The sequence below is a fragment of the Podarcis liolepis genome, assembly GCF_965112155.1.
Source record: "Podarcis liolepis genome assembly, chromosome: 12".
Lineage (NCBI taxonomy): Eukaryota > Metazoa > Chordata > Lepidosauria > Squamata > Lacertidae > Podarcis > Podarcis liolepis.
In genome coordinates this window covers 28,845,023-28,863,971 of record NC_139563.1, presented here as the reverse complement: position 1 = coordinate 28,863,971, position 18,949 = coordinate 28,845,023, and the positions used below count along the sequence as shown (strand labels likewise).

At 42.8% G+C, this 18,949-nt stretch overlaps 1 protein-coding gene across 3 annotated transcripts in view; it reads left to right on the top strand.

The window, feature by feature from the left end:
- Nucleotides 1-18,949, top strand: part of SLC25A13 (solute carrier family 25 member 13) — a 119,637-nt gene that overhangs the window by 56,818 nt on the left and 43,870 nt on the right. For all 3 annotated transcript variants that reach the window (XM_083469060.1, XM_083469059.1, XM_083469061.1), the window contains 5 exons: nt 3,966-4,105; nt 11,987-12,133; nt 15,529-15,667; nt 16,518-16,611; nt 16,774-16,858. In XM_083469060.1, coding sequence (XP_083325186.1) covers nt 3,966-4,105; nt 11,987-12,133; nt 15,529-15,667; nt 16,518-16,611; nt 16,774-16,858 — 605 coding nt within the window. The remainder of the gene's footprint in view (nt 1-3,965; nt 4,106-11,986; nt 12,134-15,528; nt 15,668-16,517; nt 16,612-16,773; nt 16,859-18,949) is intronic.

The following is an 18,949-nucleotide window of genomic DNA, read 5'->3' as shown; positions in this document are numbered from 1 at the left end:
TGTTAATGATGTTAGCATTGTTTTATAGATTATAAATGCCATATTGATTTGTTAATCATATAATATGACTTTTGCTGTAATTGTGATGTTTAGTTTAATTTTTAGTTGCAGTTCTGTATTCATTTTCTTACAGCCTTGAATATGGGATTCGAAGCCTCGGCTCTAATTCTACTGCGTCGCTTTCCTTGCCTTCAGACCCTTAACAATGATTAATATAAAAGGGCCTTGTCAAAAGCTTTGAAAAGGCAACCTTGGTACTTACGCCATTATGCAATTTAGCTTCTTATGAAATCTCCAATTTGCCTTGTGCTCTTTGCTTAGCAGAAGATAGCTGTGCCTTTCTTAGCCAGTCGTTCGCTGTACTGGCAAGGTGGAAGCTTATTATTCTCTGTCAAGTTGCAGGTTCTTCCTTTTTTAAGATTACAAAATAAAGATTCAAAAATAAAGATTCCAGCACGGTTGCTTGGCTGCATAGAAAATGGCATTTTCCGGGTAGTTTCATTACCTAATCAAGACTCACGTCGTGATATTATATGAAAATAATCCTGAACTTGAATTCAATAATAAAAAAAGGGAATTGGTTGGGTTATCTCCCCACTCCCGTCCCCTGCAGAAGACAATTAAATATTGACTTCTAGGAAAAAATCCATACAGGTAGAGGAACAAATGCCACTGGGAAGCCAGGAAAAACTCAATGGAAGGAATGAGACACCTTGATGCCAGCTGTCTGTCATAGAAGGAGCATCTCCAGAGAAGTGTCCTACCTCTTCCAAGTGTTTGTTGTCCTAGAACTGCAGAACTCAAGGAAAGCCCAGGAAAATCCTATATGCACAGCACATTCACTGGTGGCTCCAGACTATAATTATTCGGGGAGGAGTGCTGGAACAAGGTTAATGTATGGATCATAGAACTATGAGCCTCAAATCCATGCAAGGCTTTTACAGTTATATAGTTGTCAACACAAAATTCTTTTTTTAAGTCATCAGTTTTCATTTGCAGGTGGTGGTCTTAGGTGGTTTTTCTCTCCAGTGTCTGTATAAGTTGTAGTCATTTCTGACCTAATAGGTTTAACCTTGAAAAAAATAAAAAAATGGAGGGGTGGGAATTGGTGAGTAAAACTGTGTGATTCAGTTTCATTCGTTATCTGCTACTGGGAATGAGCAGTTTTTAAAAAAAAAAAATGGCTTCCTGCTTTAGATGACCATGTTTTTCATTTCTTCTTTCAAAAGCTAGTTTCTGGCAATTGGACCAGTGTAGTAGGAAGCAAAAGAATGGTACAGGGAGAACTGTAGGTATAAGAACGGCTCAGTTCACACACGACACCTAATGAGTGGGTCTCAGCATCATCACTCAAATGTGCTGGGGCACATTTGGAAAAACTTGATCAATTTGGTCTTTGCCAAGAGCTGCTGTTATGCTACTGGGAGCTAAAGCATGGTCTGGCTTAATGTGTGAATCCAGGCTCATGGTTTGCGTGTCCCCAAGCAAACCACAAGCAATAAACCAAGAATAAGCTGCAATTATTATTATTATTATTATTATTATTATTATTATTATTATTATTATTTATTTCTACCCTGCCCATCTGGCTGGGTTTTCCCAGCCATTCTGGGCGGCTTTCAACATAACATTAAAAACAGAATAAAACTTCAAACATTAAAAACTTCCCTAAACAGGGCTGCCTTCAGATGTCTTCTAAAAGTCAGATAGTTGTTTATTTCCTTGACATCTGATGGGAAGGCGTTTCTGAGGTTGTTTCTGATTTCTTGTTGTCTGATCTTGTGGTGTTTAGTGTCACTGGCTTTGGCCGCAATAAAACTTGATTGATTGATGGGAAGGCGTTCCACAGGGCAGGCACCACTACCGAGAAGGCCCTCTGCCTGGTTCCCTGTAACCTCACTTCTCACAGTGAGGGAACCACCAGAAGGCTCTCGGAGCTGGACCTCAGTGTCTGGGCTGAACGATGGAGGTGGAGACGCTCCTTCAGGTATACTGGGCCGAGGCCGTTTAGGGTTATGGATCATTGCTTGTTTAAAGTGAGACAAACCGTGAGTCTGGGTTTGCATACTGTGCTGAGCCAAACCATAACTTAGCTCCTGGTAATGTGGAAGGAGTGGAGGAGAAGCAAAGTGGATAGTTTTCTAAATGTGCATGAGAACCAGACCTGGCAGTTAAATCTGAAGCCAAAGCCCTGTAAAAATGGTTCATGGGCATGAGTGATCTCTATATTTGATTCAGGCAGTATGTCCATTGAGTAAGGACTCTGATCAGTGGATTATTCTAGATGAATGAGTGATGAATCCAGTGAAGAAAGAAGGAAAAATTTAAAAACCAGTCTAGTGAGCTTGTATTGGAGTTTGCGAACCATGAACGGTGGTTGGAAAGAAGTATATAAAAGATGAACAGCAAAGGGGATACCCTGTTTCATAGCCATCACAAGATGTCAATAAGAGCAATAAATAGGTGATTTTCTGGTGAAGTAGCTGCACCATATAATTCAGTGTGCACCCTGTCAGGAAACCGGCTAATCCTAATTTTAAAAAGATACACTGGAGTCAGTTTATGGCATCGCTTTTTGGGAAACACACGTACTGCAGTTTTCAGGGATGCGTGCTGAACAAGGAGGGAAAACAGTGATTTGTGTGTAACCAATTGGTAGTGTGAAATGCCAATTTTCAGACATTTGGAGGGCAAGGAATTTGGAATAGTAAGTGATATGAAGCAGGGGAGGGGCAGGTTTTCTGCACTAGGAATCCTATTGAAAATGCACAATTATCTGAACGGCCAGTGCTGACTTGCAGGATGAATGTATTTATTATAGTGAAAATAAAAAAATTCCTTCCAGTAGCACCTTAAAGACCAACTAAGTTAGTTCTTGGTATGAGCTTTCGTGTGCATGCACACTTCTTCAGATACCGAAAGCTCATACCAAGAACTAACTTAGTTGGTCTTTAAGGTGCTACTGGAAGGAATTTTTTTATTTTGACTATGGCAGACCAACACGGCTACCTACCTGTAACTTTATTATAGTGTTCATTATTACCATTTTGATAAATCGGGCAAAGTGCTGGGTGACAGCTGGACTACATGGTGCAGTTCTCCATGACATTTCCAAACTGGTCTTCCTCAAGTACAAGATGACAAAATGAGGACTGCAGTTTCTCTCTCTTTACTGTGGGGATGAGGATCCTGTGGCCCTTCAGACTCTCTTTATTGGTCCTAGCCAGAATGGCTAGTAGTTGGAAATGATGGGAGTTGCAGCTGTGGGTTTCCCTGCTTTGATGAATGACATAATTTTTTCATGTAGAGCATGAGTAAGGGATGGGTCGGTGAGGTGAGGACTGCCAAGTGTTAGGTCTGTCAAGCGTTAGAGGACACATTGGTCGCTTATCTGCATCCATGTCCATACTGTGGTGTTATGCTACGCAGGGGTTGGCAAAGGTTTTGTGGCTTGGGCCAGTTCACGATCCCGCAGATGCTGTGGTGGGCCAGAGTGTGTGCACGCACGCATGTGCAGACGCTATTTCCGGCGCTCTTTCTGGCACGGAGGAGGCGTGCGCAGCTTCCCATTGGCTGCAGGAGCTTCCTGCATCCAATGGGAAGCCAGCCAGCATCGCGGAAGGCGGTGCCCGCTCTGCTCTGTGCTGGTATGGGAGCTGACTGAGTGGGCGGCGTGGGTCCCTGAGCAGGCGGTGGGGATCCATGGGCCTTAGGTTGCCAACCCCTGTGCTACAGCATCACTCGGAAAGAAGGAAGCATGACAAGGCAAGCGCAGGTATAACCTAGCAGAACATCTGAGTCTCTGAGCTACTTAATCCAGAGTTATTGTTTATTTAAATGAAAATCTGTTAATGTTGCACAAGCTCTCATCGAATGAACAGATTTTTACCAATTTTTGCATCTGCTTTCATAATCATCTCTCTCTCTTTCTCCTTCTCTCTCTCCCCTCCCCTTTCCTTCCCCAGAGGATGTTAAGCAGGTTTTTGGCCAGACCACAATTCACCAGCATATTCCCTTTAACTGGGATTCAGAGTTTGTGCAGCTGCATTTTGGAAAAGATCGGAAAAGGCGCCTCAATTATGCAGAGTTCACCCAGTTCTTACTGGTGAGTTTTGGCAATAAATGTTTGTCTGAATAAAAGAATAATAATAAAAGAAGAATTGCAAGGTTTAATCCCTTCCCCTTACTTTCCATGTTTCATTGCACAGTATCTATCTGTCTTTTTTTTTTGAGACTGCTCGGGATGTTTGTGTGTGCCCATGAACTGTGATTGGCTAGTGGTGAAATTGCTGCCTAAGCAGTAATTTTTCTCCTGGCATCTGAAAGCAGCGTAGATGTTTTTTTGAAAAGGATCCAATTCAATTTAATCTTGTAGGTGTGGTTCTGAGGAGCTGGCACTCAAGATGATTAGAGGCCCTTGGATATCCCCACCCCTATTTCAGCTACGAGTTCAGCTACGTTGGATATTTGTGACCGAAAGGCAGAGTATCGAATTAGATGCAACTCAGACAAACGTTGCCAAACCTAAAGTCTGGAAGTGGCAGCTTTAACCTGTGTGGGACTGAATGAATTCCTTCTCCTAATGGGGAACTGGAATGTATCAGTGGCTTACAACGAACTTATGGGAAGCCAACCAGCTCCCAGTATCAATGCGACATTTTAAATTGGACATTTGTTTGTGCAAGGGGAAGAGAGGGAGGGAGAGAGATGAGGGGAAGGAAGGAATTTTGGGATTTACAACGGTTCTCCTCATCAACCCCTATCTTAAGATTTTTTATTATTTTTTTTCCATACATTGCAGATAACTTTTGTATTTACTTTGGAACAAACGTTTTGCATTTATTTATATCCGACACTTGGGATGGGAATTTACTTTAAATACATGGTAGCAATGGCAGATGCGGCGCTGAAAACTTCTTAAGGCAGGATGAGTGCTTCTGTTTGTGTTTCCATTGGGTAGGCTCTAAAGAGCCATTACACAAGATAGTTTTGACAAAGGATCGTGTTTCAGGACTATGGAGCCTGTAATTTTGTTTACATAAGGATGTTAGTTCACAGTAGGAAGTGTTATCATTTTGATGAGGAATAATTAAGATAATGCTACGAGGACAAATGCTTCAAATTGAATTGGTAGAGTAGATGGAGCCTCATTAACTCTTTGTCTGAAGAGGATGTTGGAATTCCTGATACAGTATAATCACATTCTGTTCGTTTTAATGACTCCCCTTTTGCTGACTTCACTATCCTTCATATCTAACCATTCTCGCCACTGAGGGACAATTTCAGGGCAAATTCTAGCCCATTTCAAGGAGATGGTGTTCCAGATTCCCAGCATCATACTAGCGGCACAAGTCCGTCCCACCCAGCTGTCTGGCAACCAGTTCAAGACTGCACCTTCTCACTGATCAGTCAGTACCACGATTTGTTAGAAATGCTTGATGCAAAAAAATGAATTCAGGTGGCAGAGGTTTCTTAAAAATAACTATATTTTATTAAGGTAATTTCAGTTAAAAGCAATAAAGTGATACAGAAAAAAAGAAGGAAAAGTGAGAGGGAGAAAAACAACAACAGATACATATAAAAGCAAAAAAGGGGGGAGGGGAAAGCAGCAGAATACAATATTCCCATACATTCTGGTATAATGTTATTGTCCTAGTGCTTATGTAAATTTTAATAGCCTACTACATTTTGTATAAGGGACGCAGGTGGCGCTGTAGGTTAAACCACAGAGCCTAGGGCTTGCCGATCAGAAGGTCAGCGGTTCGAATCCCCGGTGAGCTCCCGTTGCTCAGTCCCTGCTCCTGCCAACCTAGCAGTTCGAAAGCACGTCAAAGTGCAAGTAGATAAATAGGTACCGCTCCGGCGGGAAGGTAAACGGCGTTTCCGTGCACTGCTCTGGTTCGCCAGAAGAGGCTTAGTCATGCTGGCCACATGACCCGGAAGCTGTACGCTGGCTCCCTCGGTCAATAAAGCGAGATGAGCGTTGCAACCCCAGAGTTGGCCATGACTGGACCTAATGATCAGGGGTCCCTTTACCTTTATACTGCCTTGTTATATTGAAAATCCAGATTATAAATAAGTAAACAAATATTGGAAGGATAAGTGTTGGTAGGATAATCACCATGTATTTGCCCTAAGCTCCTTGGAGGAAGTTGAGAAAGAGGTGGAATCCAGTTCTCATTAAGTCATAACTCTCACATCAGGGCATTGAACCCAGAATGGAGCAGGGCAAGGCAAAGAGCTTGATTCTCAGTGGCCCCCATTAAGTTCCCTTGGGCATAGTAAGTGTTGTGCAATCTAGGACATAGTCAAGAGGAAGTATAGCCTAGCCCTCTCCTGGGACAACCCTTCTGCCACCCCACTACAGGGATCCCATGGAAATGTACAGTATATTTCTGTATACACTGGTGCACTGTGGTTCTTCTCAAAGGCAATTCTGCTGTACAAAAGCCAATCTGCCACGTACTCTATCTGCCATAAACAATGCAACACTTTCCAGTGCAGTGATTCCTGGAATCTCAATTCTTTGCACCTGCAGACTGTCTGGAAGGGCTGGGTGTTGTTGTTTTCAACATCTGTATGCAGAATGCCTTTAAGCATTCCCAGTAGGGCAACCATCACAGCCAGCCACCATGGGTCTGGGAATACGGTACCTAGCTTCTAAGCAGCTGAATGGGCCAGATAACATTCTAGTTTCTTCTGTCAAAATCTGCCCATAGCTGGAGATTTAGAGTGGCTGTTCACATCTTTAAGAAATCTTGCTTTGGATTAAGCAACCGTTGGCATTTAACCCTTGTCCTTTGATGCTTTTCATGTATATGAGTCGATCACCTTGTTCTGGCATCTAGACCTTGGACCTTAAGACTGCAGGGGGACGCCGTTGTCTCTCTGCGTGAATTATATATTTCTCTTAATTTGTACCAGATGAGGCACCGTGGTGTACTTTAAAATTATTCTGCAAATACTGCCCCACTCAGCATAGGTGTATAAAATAAGAAGAAGAAAGGTAAATAGCTTGTAAGATCCTGCTGACTGCAGTTATTATCATTCTGTCACCTTTGTAAGGAGTTGCAATATCAATATTGGAAATAGCTTTGATTAAACAGAAGTACATGGACATGTTACTAGTGAAGCTGTAGTTTTTTTAAAAAGACAGTGGAAGTTTTAAGGGTCTCACAGGGAAACACACATCTAATTTGATTCCGCATGGATTTATAAACTCTGGGCAGGATTCACCTAACGAGTCCTGCCAATGGAAGCCCTGCATGAAGACTTCTACTTGCAGAATGGGGCTTCCCCCTCCCTCCTGCCATGCACCCCCTACATACCCCAAAATTCGCTGGGGGGGGGTCGAAGGAACCCTCAGACTAGTGTACAGGGAGAGGAGAGGGGGCATTGTTCTGAAATGGCTTTAGAGCTGGCACCTCTAACTGAAAGTGTTAGCATGCATGAATAGTCAAAGGTGTCCCCCCCTGGACCATTTTTAAATTGGCAACATGACTCCCAAGCAAGCAAGCAAGCAAGAGCACTTGCAATTCAAAAATAAAACATACAGTGTACAGTCGTACCTTGGAAGTCGAGGGGAATCTGTTCTGGAAATCCGTTTGACTTCCAAAACATTCAGAAACCAAAGCACTGCTTCTGAATGGCTGCAAGAAGCTCCTGGAGCCAATCGGAAGCCACATAAGCTCCATTGGACATTCAGCTTCCAAAATGCTAATCAGGCGAGCCAAAATGTTCGAGAACTAAGCTGTTCGAAAACCAAGGTACGACTGTACATGGATTAAAACACCAGGAAATAAGAATGTAGACTAGATACCCCCAACACACCCTTTTTCTCTCCCCTGTTTAGGGTAGGAGTCTAAGACATGGTAGTAATTGATTATAGAAGAAAGTGTTTCTTAGCATAGATAAATTAATCTCAAAGGCCTCAAAGTTTTTATTTCTTTTTTATGACAAATTTAACCACAGTGTGGTTCAGTGAATGGAAGGTTGGGTTTGGGATTATTACTCTTTATTTCTGCCAACTGTTTATTAGTTGCTTATCAGGGCCAAGCCCTTACAGTGCAACATGCAGAGAGAAAGAGAGAAAATCCCTAAACCCATTGAGTGGATACAAACAAGTAGAGGCATGGGACAAATGAAATTAGGTTGCCTAAGCTTTCTTAAAGAAAGACAGTAGGTTTTTGTTTTGTTTTTTAAAAAACCTAACTAGAAGGATTCCAGAACAGCGGGGCCACCACCAAGGAGAGACTGGTTCAAATCTCAGCAAAGTTTTCTGGATAATCGTGGGCAAATCACTGGTACTCAGCTTTATCTGCTTGACAAGGTTGTCAGGAGATAAAATAAATCACCCTGTGATCCTTGACTGAAGGGTGGTATAGGAAGAAGAAGAAGAAGAAGAAGAAGAAGAAGAAGAAGAAGAAGAAGAAGAAGAAGAAGAAATGACAATCTATGTTCATCACTCTTGAACTCTTTGAATCAAAGGCAGCATGTAAATAGGATGGATAAATAGAATTGGAAGATTATTATTTTTTAACACAATGAACAAAATTGAATTTTTAAGTGAACAAGCATTTGTTTTAGTATTTATAAAACAGAACTGTTCATAAGATTGCACAAATGGTGAGTTTTCTTCAGGAAAGAGAGTGTAGCCCACTTCCAAATAAGGTTTAAGCAAGAGGCTCACACAAAGTCTGAAATCTCTGCCCAAACACCAGTTTTTCACATTACAGTGGTGCCTCGCAAGACGAAATTAATTCGTTCCGCAAGTCTCTTCGTCTTGCGGTTTTTTCGTCTTGCGATGCACGGTTTCCCATAGGAATGCATTGAAAATCAATTAATGCGTTCCTAGGGAAACCGCCTTCAGACCAGGTCCGGGGACAGTCTGTCCCCGGACCTCTTCTGAAGGCTGGGGGGGGGGGGGGACAAGGGCTTTTCTTCCCACCCCCAGCATTTTAAAAAACCCTGGGACAGCGGAGGACTTCTCCACTGTCCAGGCGATCTTAAAATGCTGGCGGGCGACATTTTAAAATCGCCCCGGACAGCGGAGGACTTCTCCGCTGTCCGGGGCGATTTAAAAGCCCCTGGGAAGGCAGGCAGGGGGGACAAAGACTTTTGCCCCCTGCCCGCCTTCAGAAGAGGTCCTGGACCTCTTCTGAAGGCGGGCGGGGGGCGAAAGTCTTTGCTCCCCCCCGCCTGCCTTCAAAAGGTGTCCCCGTGGCGGCGGGAGGTGTCCCCTGCCCCCCGCCCGGCTTCGAAGCACCGGGAGAAGCGATCTCCCCGCAGCCCCTTGCTTCAAAAGAGGTCTGAGGGCAGCGGGAAGCGAAGCGCTTCTTCCCCGCTGCCCCCGGACGTCTTTTGCAGCAAGGGGCTGCGGGGAGATAGCGATCTCCCCGCAGCCCCTTGCTTCAAAAGAGGTCGGGGGCAGCGGGAAGCTCTTCCCACTGCCCCCGGACCTCTTTTGAAGCAAGGGGCGGTGGGGAGAAGCGATCTCCCCGCAGCCCCTTGCTTCAAAAGAGAAGACCCGCTGTCCCCGGGGCAAGCTTCGTTTTGCGAAGCAAGCCCATAGGGAAATTCATCTTGCGAGGCAACTCGAAAACGAAAAAACCTTTCGTTTTGCGAGTTTTTCGTCTCGCGAGGCGTTCGTCTTGCGGGGTACCACTGTATGTTTTACATGTCCTCATTTTATGGCTTTGTTAAATAACTTCAAATGTAAGCTAGCATTCTGTTCTGGCATGCTCATTGATGAGGTAATAATACCTGTCAATGGGACCTCACAATATGCAGCGGTGGGAAGGATTGTACTGCACTACATCAAGTGAATTGTTGATCAATTGGAAATATCAGTCATACCTGAATATAACCTCCCCGTACCTGGAAAATAAAATAGCTTTATGAGCTGTAACAGGAAAAATAGAGTTTGGAAAGTTGGGGGTAGGGGAGGGGGGCGAAAATCAAGTTGGGAAATCCTTTCATTAAAGCTCTGGTGTCAGAGTTCCTGTTATCAACTGCAAATTAATTTTGTATAAACACTTATTGTGGTTTTTAGGAATTCAGACACCCAGCGTCAAGGAACGAAGCTGTTTTTAAAGTTATGTAGAGGGATTACGCCACCTCTAATCTAGGGGACGTTTGGCAGGCCATTTATTTTGCATTGAGAAGCAACTGAATTTATTTTTCTTGCAAAGTTGCTTTAACCCTTTCTTTGCTGAGTCTCAAAACTCTTCAGTGTATATTGTTATAGGACATAACTCACAGCAGGACTAAGCTGCAGAAATGAAGGATATTAGGATATTTTTGAATTCAGTAATAGTAGTAGTAATAATATTTCTTATAGCGGTCAAGTTGCTTTTCTCACAGAGTGAGCTGAAGCGACTTAACATTAATACCAATTAAGATAATCTAATAAGACTCGAAAAACACAGTGGAACAGATAGAAGGCAGGACTTAAGACATCTCACCCCATCAAAGAGACCACAGTGCCACCCTTCAAATTAATGGCCAAAAATGCCAATAGAGAGAAAAGTCTTTGCGTGGTGCCTACAGATAGATGAAGACGGTGCTCGGCTGGCCTCCTTAGGGAGAGCATTCTGCAAGTGGGGGCCACCACCGACATGGCCTGATCTTACACTAGATTCTCTTTTAAATCTATGGCAGGGCCAATGTCAAGGATTGGCTTGGCTGAGCATCTACTGATGACCCACTGATGAGATCTCTGTGGACCAGCTATAGTGAGGAGGTAGAGCTTGGATGGAGAGCCTATGTCTGTCCAGATGTTGTTGGACTCCAGCTCCCATCAGTCCCAGACAGCATGTTCAGTGGTTGGGAAAGTTGGGAGTTGGGGTCTTAACAACTTGTGGAGGGCCACAGCTGCTTCTTCTGTGAGACAGAAGCACTGAGGGAGAGGGGGTCAGGAAGGGTGTCTTGCCTTGGGGCCTCTGGAACCTAGAGCAGACACTGCCTTCACCTGCCAAAATTAGCCCATTGGTTTCAGTGTGGAAGTGTTAAGCGTGTACTTAATTCCCTCCACTGAATGGAGTTGGATTGGATCTCATCCTGTGTCTTGAATACTAAAACCATCAAATCAATTGAACAGTATTTGCTCGTTGTTAATATTTTATTTTAATACCTTGCGGTACAACCTTTCAGCCTTTCTGTCTACATATTTCAAAGTGTTTACAGCCTCGCTAAGAAGACGATTTGTTAAAACAATTCATCAAGAAAGCAGGTTTCCTGATACAGTAAAAACATAGTAGAAATGGTAGAAAATGCTGCTTATGAGCTAATAATTGCACTCATTGGATAGAGAATAGGGTGCTCTTGGACCCTGGTTTCACCACCTTGTCTTTGCACTATTCAGTTTGTGGAAGCTCTGCTGGAACCAAGTCTTGAACTGTGAACAGATAGGGACTCCCAGCATGCATGCAAGGGGCTGTTGGGATCCAACCCTCAACATTAGAATTTCAGACTTTGGAAGATCTTCATGACTGCACAAAAAGAAAACAAAATTACTATCTCGATACCTACTGTTTTGCAAATAAAGAGTTTGATCCTAAGCATAATTAGATGGGCATTAATCTACAGAAATCCTATCTAAAAGGTTGATATCACTTTGGAGAACATATTTAACCTACAAACTTAAAATGGAGTTAACTGTCCTGAGCTCCATGGGACTTTGGAAAGCTTCATGCTGTGAAGAGGATGCTGACTCCCAGCAGAGTTCTGATCATCACCCCATTCCCAAAGCTAAACTAATAGCCTGCAGCAACCTTCCAAATCTTACGGGACTCCAGTTCCCATTATCACTGTCTGGGACTAATAGGAGATGTAGTCTGACAGCATCTGGAGGGCATCTTGAGTATCTTTTGGGCTCTTTGTTTTTAAAGAATTGTGTACTCTTCAGTGAATTCTTAAATAAGAGAGAGAGAATGTGGCAAAGTTAGTTATGAACCTTAGTTAACTGTTGTTTTATTTACCCCTCCAGGAAATCCAGCTGGAACACGCAAAGCAAGCATTTGTACAGCGAGATAATGCCCAGGCTGGAAGAGTCACTGCCATTGACTTTAGAGACATTATGGTTACAATCCGGCCTCACATGTTGACACCTTTCGTTGAAGAATGTCTAGTAGCTGTAAGTAATTTTGTCATATCTGGGTCATGCCTAGGGACCTTGTCCCATTGAGACAAAAGTGCATAGAGGATGTTAAAGGGAGGGCAGAAGACTCTTGTTTACTTTTGTTTATTCCCCACCCCTGTTCTTTTTTGTGTTTGTTTGTTTTTTGCTAGTATCTTTAGCCCAGCCATTGGATGCGAGAGAAGGAGTTAAAATTTATACATGGTAAATCCATTTAGCCATTCATGTAAGGTTTCCTTCTCCAGAAGATCGTGATACTATCTTCTCAGGCCCAGAGTAGTAGCCAGCAACGTTGAGGCTGTTATCAGATGACCCGTTGCACCATCAGGGTAATTTATTTTTTGTGTGCTGTCCCAACAAGCTACTATTCCCTGTCGGGGCAGTTCTGCATGAAAGTCTTGTTTTGTAAGGCTGATGTTCTGCTGACACAGAGGTTGGCAACTTGTTCAGCACCAAGGGCCACCAAGGGAAAGATGCTGAGCTTGAAAGCTCACATCTGCTTTGCATGGTTTTAAATATGCTTAATCTAATTTAACCCACAGATTGCATGAAATTTTGCATGACATCTTAATGTGGATGGCAAGAGAGCCTCAAACTTTAGCTATAATTTAGAGGTATGATCCCTGCACATTCGACCCTACAAACTGGTTGGTTGCGGGGGTGGAGGGTGGGATGGAGGTGGAGTGGCGGGTGGTAATATTTCACATTCAGGCAACTATTTCTAGCATGTTGAGGATGGGCCCTATAGACTTAAAACCTTTCGTACTCGGACCTCCGTTTCATTGCCTGCAATTCCCCCCAAGCTTTTCCCAAGCGTAGTATCAAAAAATAAACAACATTTTGCTGCCTTCGTGTAAACTGTTTTCACTTGCACATCCCTACTTGCCAAGAAGCAAAAGTATCTGAATGCCTCGATTCCCGCCTCCTTCTGTTTATTCCATTTAAATATATGAAATATATATTTTATGGACGTTCTTGCTTTATGAGTCGGTGGTGACTTTACACTAGTAGACACACTTCTTTCCCTCCTATCCCCTGCTGCTCCCCTTGCCCCCCAAAAGCTGGGGAGGGGAGAAACCTCTGTAACAATATGGGATGTAGCATTGAAGGTTGCAGTTGGTGGGAATTGGTAAAAACGAAGTGTCCCTCCTTCTGCAAGCAGAAGCACTTCTAGTACAGTGATACCTTGGGTTACAAACACTTCGGGTTACAGACTCCACTTATCCAGAAGTAGTACCTCAGGTTAAGAACTTTACCTCAGGATGAGAACAGAAATCGTGCGGCGGCAGCAGGAGGCCCCATTAGCTAAAGTGGTACCTCAGGTTAAGAACGGATTCAGGTTAAGAACGGACCTCCAGAACGAATTACGTTTGTATCCAGAGGTACCACTGTAGTGCAAAACCATTTACAACCCTAAGTAAGTGCTGGGCTGTGTTCACAGGCCCCCCTATCAATGAGGGGTCACTTTGACCATGTCCTGCTATCAATCATGTCAGCTTTACTTGGAAAAAAAACATTGCTTGAAACACCATTCTAGGCTGTATTTTTCTGTGGAACTATACACACAGCAACTTACATTAGAGAGCACACACTCAATGTGAGTTGGAGGAAGATAAATGGCACTGTTCCCCTGTCAAAGGAGTCTACTTGCTTCGCACAGCTACATTATGTAATAGTATGCATATTTTGGTGATGCAAACTGGTTTGCCACAGTGTTAATACCAACATTATGTTAGTAGTATGTGGAGATAGAGGAGAAATACACAGGAATTGGGGAATGGGCAAAGTGTAGCTTGGAGACACTTTGATAAGGAGAAAGACCTTGAAATACTATATTGGTACTCTACTGTAACAAATAAATGAATTTCAAATTTTCTGGAACGTTTAACCTTAGAAGAAGAAGAAGATGAGTGTGTGAAAACTTATTTGTATGTGTACTAGCATTGTGCTTAAATTCCTTCTCAAATGTGGAGTTTATTTTTTAAAAAAATTCATTTGTGCACAGACCTGATTACGAATCTCATTCAGTACAGGCTTTCCTCGAGTCAAATATATTGCTACATTTGCTTCGCAGTGTTGAGTTTCTTAGGACTACTGCCATAGCAACCAGCTTTTAATGCATCCGTAATAAAGTTCCATCCCCTTCTTTGATTTTTGTAAGGGTGAAAATTGCTTTGCTAACAGTAGCACTTAGATATTGGCATCAGCATCCCATGTTCTGACTGTTTGCATCTCATACTGAGCTCTGGTCCTGAGCAAGCATAATGTTAGTATGCTTCCTGGTGTCCTTTGCAGATGTTTGAAGGCTGAATGCTCTTTCATTCATTCAAACGTTGGCTTGGAGACAGCTTGGAAAAATGTTAAAATATAAACATTCTGCAAAGTATGCGTACTGTGTTACAATGCAGAATTCACAACCAATGAATGATACTGCATATTGGAGAGAGTCCCACTTCAGCCTGTGGCGGATTCAGTTAAATGGACTTCTGCGGCAGGCTCAAGAGATAATTGAACTGCGAAGAACCACTGGCATGGTGGCTGTGTCTGCACGTAACACTAAACCATGGTTTGATGCTATGTCAGGCTCACATGTTCCCCCCATTTCCTGCGCGGCAGGACTAATGATCCTCTCACATTTAAAAAGTTGAGTCAGTCTGTGAGCCATATGGAATTTTGCAAGCTAAAGTTAGTTACTCTCCTTTCTCATGGATGTTGGGAAGATTTGCTTGCTTTTTCTTTCTTCTGGGAAATAGCATTTGTGCACTGTTGAAGATAAGACCTTTGAATTCCTTGACAAAGCTGATTGTTAAAAGCAAAGTTGGAGAAACCCAGAAACACTATCGGATGTAGGTGATATGGTGCTCTCTGGATTTAAATATTAAAGCAGCCCCATTCCTCCCAACCCCCATAGCATGATTGATTTTTTTTTTATCCTGCCCCCCCCCAACTGTAACATACTTGGCATTTTTAAGCCTTTGAGATTTGCTCATTAGAAGAAATAAAGCAACTTATAAAACATTTTCGACTGAAACAGTATTGAAACTTGAACTCTGTAAATTACCACTGGCCATGTTGTTATAATCCTGCATATGTATTTGTTTAGGTTTCCCTGGAAGGGGGGGGGGCAGCTTGCATGCTGGTCATGATTAGCTCCAGTAACTTTAGAATCTATAATAGGCTTTTTTCATTTTGCATTTCTAAAATCCCTTGCTACTTCTATTGCTGTTTTTCTTAAATTAAAAGAAAACTCCAACATGATTCCCAAAGTGTTCTCCCCTCTCCCCACAAAAGTTCCAAGTGGTATGATTTTTTAAAAATAAAATGAACAAATCCAGATACATCTAACATCCTTTTTTCTCTTCCTGCTTTCCTCATTGCTTTCTCTGTTCTAGGCTGCTGGAGGAACCACTTCTCATCAAGTCAGTTTTTCCTATTTTAATGGATTTAATACCCTTCTTAATAACATGGAACTCATTAGAAAAATCTATAGTACTCTGGCTGGACATAGAAAAGACGTGGAAGTTACTAAAGGTTAGTTAAAATGTGGATATGAACCTTAATCTGGAACAGTTATTCCCTCCCTCCCTCCCTCCCTCCCCACTGGTCAGCTTTTCAGGATATCAAGTGAGATGCTTTGACAGCGGTAAAAGGAACTCTCCAAGCCTAGCTGTCCTTGTGCCTTTCCATTTCCAGTTGCTTTGTCCATTACAATTAGTTTTCCTACCTCTCTTTAAAAGAAACTTTTTTTTTAATTTTGGAGAGATGGAGGTCTTAAAAAGCAGGATCGAATGAGCAGTCGACGTAAAGATGTTTTAAAGGCTTCAGAAAACTTCCTAGGAGTCGTGCCAAATTGGCAGCCTATTAAAGTGACCTTCAAGGCTAGTTGAAAAATTCCACAAACTTGTATTGGCATTGCAGTAAGCTGATCTACAAGTTTGGAACAAGATGTTATCAGCTCTATCTAACCACTTTTATAGAGAACTCCCTCGGCAGTGCCAACCCTCTATTAATGCAGCCCTACTGGGACGGCACAAGCAAGAAGAAAGTTCCACATCGCTGTCTCCTTCCCCCACTCCCCCACTCTGACCCACAACTGATTGATACCGTATGTCAAATATCCTAAATCCTGCTGTTAGCACTAAGCTATAAGGCCAGACTGCTTCTCCTGTTTGCATGATGGATAGAGTATTTAAAACATACATTTACACAGTGGCGGGCATGCTATTTGCGGTGTTTTCTTCTTCTTTTGCAGCATATTGGTTTAATACTAAAAAACGTTAGTGATTCTAGGATATTTGTGGATAACTTTTGGTGTTGTTTGATTAGTTTCCCCTTCTATATTTTCCTCTCTCCCTCCCTCCACCCCCAATTTCTACTGCAGAGGAGTTTGTTCTGGCAGCTCAGAAATTTGGCCAGGTTACACCCATGGAAGTTGACATCTTGTTCCAGTTAGCAGATTTATATGAGCCACGGGGGTAAGTTGAAAATTACCCATTTCTTTGCTTGCAAAGAAAATGAAAAACAACAACAACATCGGAATACGTATGAGTGAACAGAATACTGCCCGTTGCTGCTGGCAACTTTCCTCCTGGTGTCCAGTGCAAATTTCATTTTTTTGTGATCACTTGTTTCCCCAGGCGCATGACGATGGCTGACATCGAAAGAATTGCTCCTCTGGAGGAGGGCACCCTGCCGTACAACCTGGCTGAGGCTCAGAGACAGGTGAGGAGACAAGTGGGGATAATATGAAGGCCTGCGTTGACTTATTTCTTTCTTTTGCAGCAGCAAGCCCACAAGATTTGCCCAGTATGTCATATTTAAATCACATCAACACCCTTGCAGGTTCAGTATGAGAAGCAAGGCGTTGCATCCAGTCAAGTTCTACTCAGCATAAGCCCATTCAAACAAATGGACCTAAGTTAGTCCCGTCTGTTAATTTTGAAGGGTCTACTCCGAATTTGACTGACGTTAGATATAACCCTTGATTGTTAATTTTTAAAAGCAAAATAATTTGCTCACAGCTTTGCTTAGCTGGGAAATAAAAAGTATGGGGTGTGTGTGGGTTCCCCTTTCCATTTAGAAAGTTGAAGCATGAGTGATCTGATAGAAAAGATAAAACAAACAAGTAAGTAAGGGTCTCTCGCTAACAATATGCAGCAGGGAAGGGAATGTTGGTTCACCAATAGTGTAGTTCTGTAATGTCAAATTTGTAGATATAGGATTCCAACCTTAGTAAACTAGCTGACTTAGCCCTCCCTGATCCTGTCTCCAAATATGTTTAATGAAGGAAGTAATGCTTTACAGTTTATCCTGGGAAGATGTCAAATCTTCTGTTTCACAGCCTCTCTGTTGCATTCTGTCTTCAGCCGCCTATTGAAATGAATGATGGTTTTGTTTAGTCTGTCACAATCGTTTCAAATCTTTTAAGACTGTAAAAGAAACCCAAGTGCTGTGTGGTGTTCCTTGTTTTGTTTTTGTTCGGGATTTTTTAAAAAATTAACCTTAATTTTTAAATGTTTGTATCTGGAAAGGGGAGATACTGGAAAACGATGCAGTGCAAAAGACACACACACAAAAAAGAATCTCTGCCAACTTAAAAGAAAAAAAACTTTTATTGGTCTCTTTCGTATATTGAAAGCTGACACAGACCTGGGTGTAGTTCTGTTTTTCTGAAACTATCACTTAAAGTCAAACCGAGTTCTGTATGTTGAGAGCTGGAGGGTTCCCTCCCCCCCCCCCACGCCACCCCTTTCTATGCTCTGGGTCTGTACAGAGACGCCAGTTTGACCACAATGAGTTGATGCAGGCTACATTTTTGGGTCTAATAGGCCTTGAGCCAGGCCCTTCTCACTTGGCTGCTTCCTCCCCTCCCCTACCCCCCCCCCCCAGCAGCATCACCCTACAAACAGCATATTTTTAGCCTCGCCTTAGGAGCGAGCGTGTTAGGATACACACTCCTAGTAGCTGACTCCTAAAACCTGTCTCAAAGGTTACCGAGGTACAGAATAAGCGTCCGTCTGCACATGTTTAAGCCCCACACAGAAAAACTGCTTCATGGATGTGGTAGCTTTTCCACACAGCATTACATTCTTGGCACCCGCATCAAGACTTTCTGCGCAGTGCAGATGATCAGCGGTACCGCAGGGTTACGGCTTCTGCCTGGAGAAACCACCGTGGAAATGCTTTGTGCCGTGATCAGCAGCTGAAGGGGGTTGTAATGAGTAGACTGGTCTCTAGAAATAGCCTGGAATATAAGCGCAGGTAGCAACAACACATGCAAAAGTGGATTTCTCAAGCAGATCTTTGAAATGTGCAATTCCTTAGGTTTTTTTCTTATGCTCTCAGTGGTGATCTGTGGTTGAAATCCAGCAAGCTGTTTTTATTCACAGTTTTCGCCCTGTTCACCTCCCACAGAAACTCCTATGCCTTGCAAGAACTTTCAAAAATTGTGGAGCAGGGCTGAAGCTCAGTGGAAGAGCACAATTATTGTTATTTATTAAATTTCTATACTGTCCTTCATCTGAGGATAATAGGGAAGTTTACAATATAAAAACACAAAAATGCATGATGATGATGATGATATTTATACACTGCCCATCTGGCTGGGTTTCCCCAGTCACTCTGGGCAGCTCCCAACAGAATATTAATAATAATAAAAAAGTGATAAAAGATCAAACATTAAAATCTTCCCTAAACAGGGCTGCCTTCAGATGTCTTCAAAAAGTCAGATAGTTGTTTATTTCCTTGACATCTGATGGGAGGGCATTCCACAGGGCCGGTGCCACTACTGAGAAGGCCCTCTGCCTAGTTCCC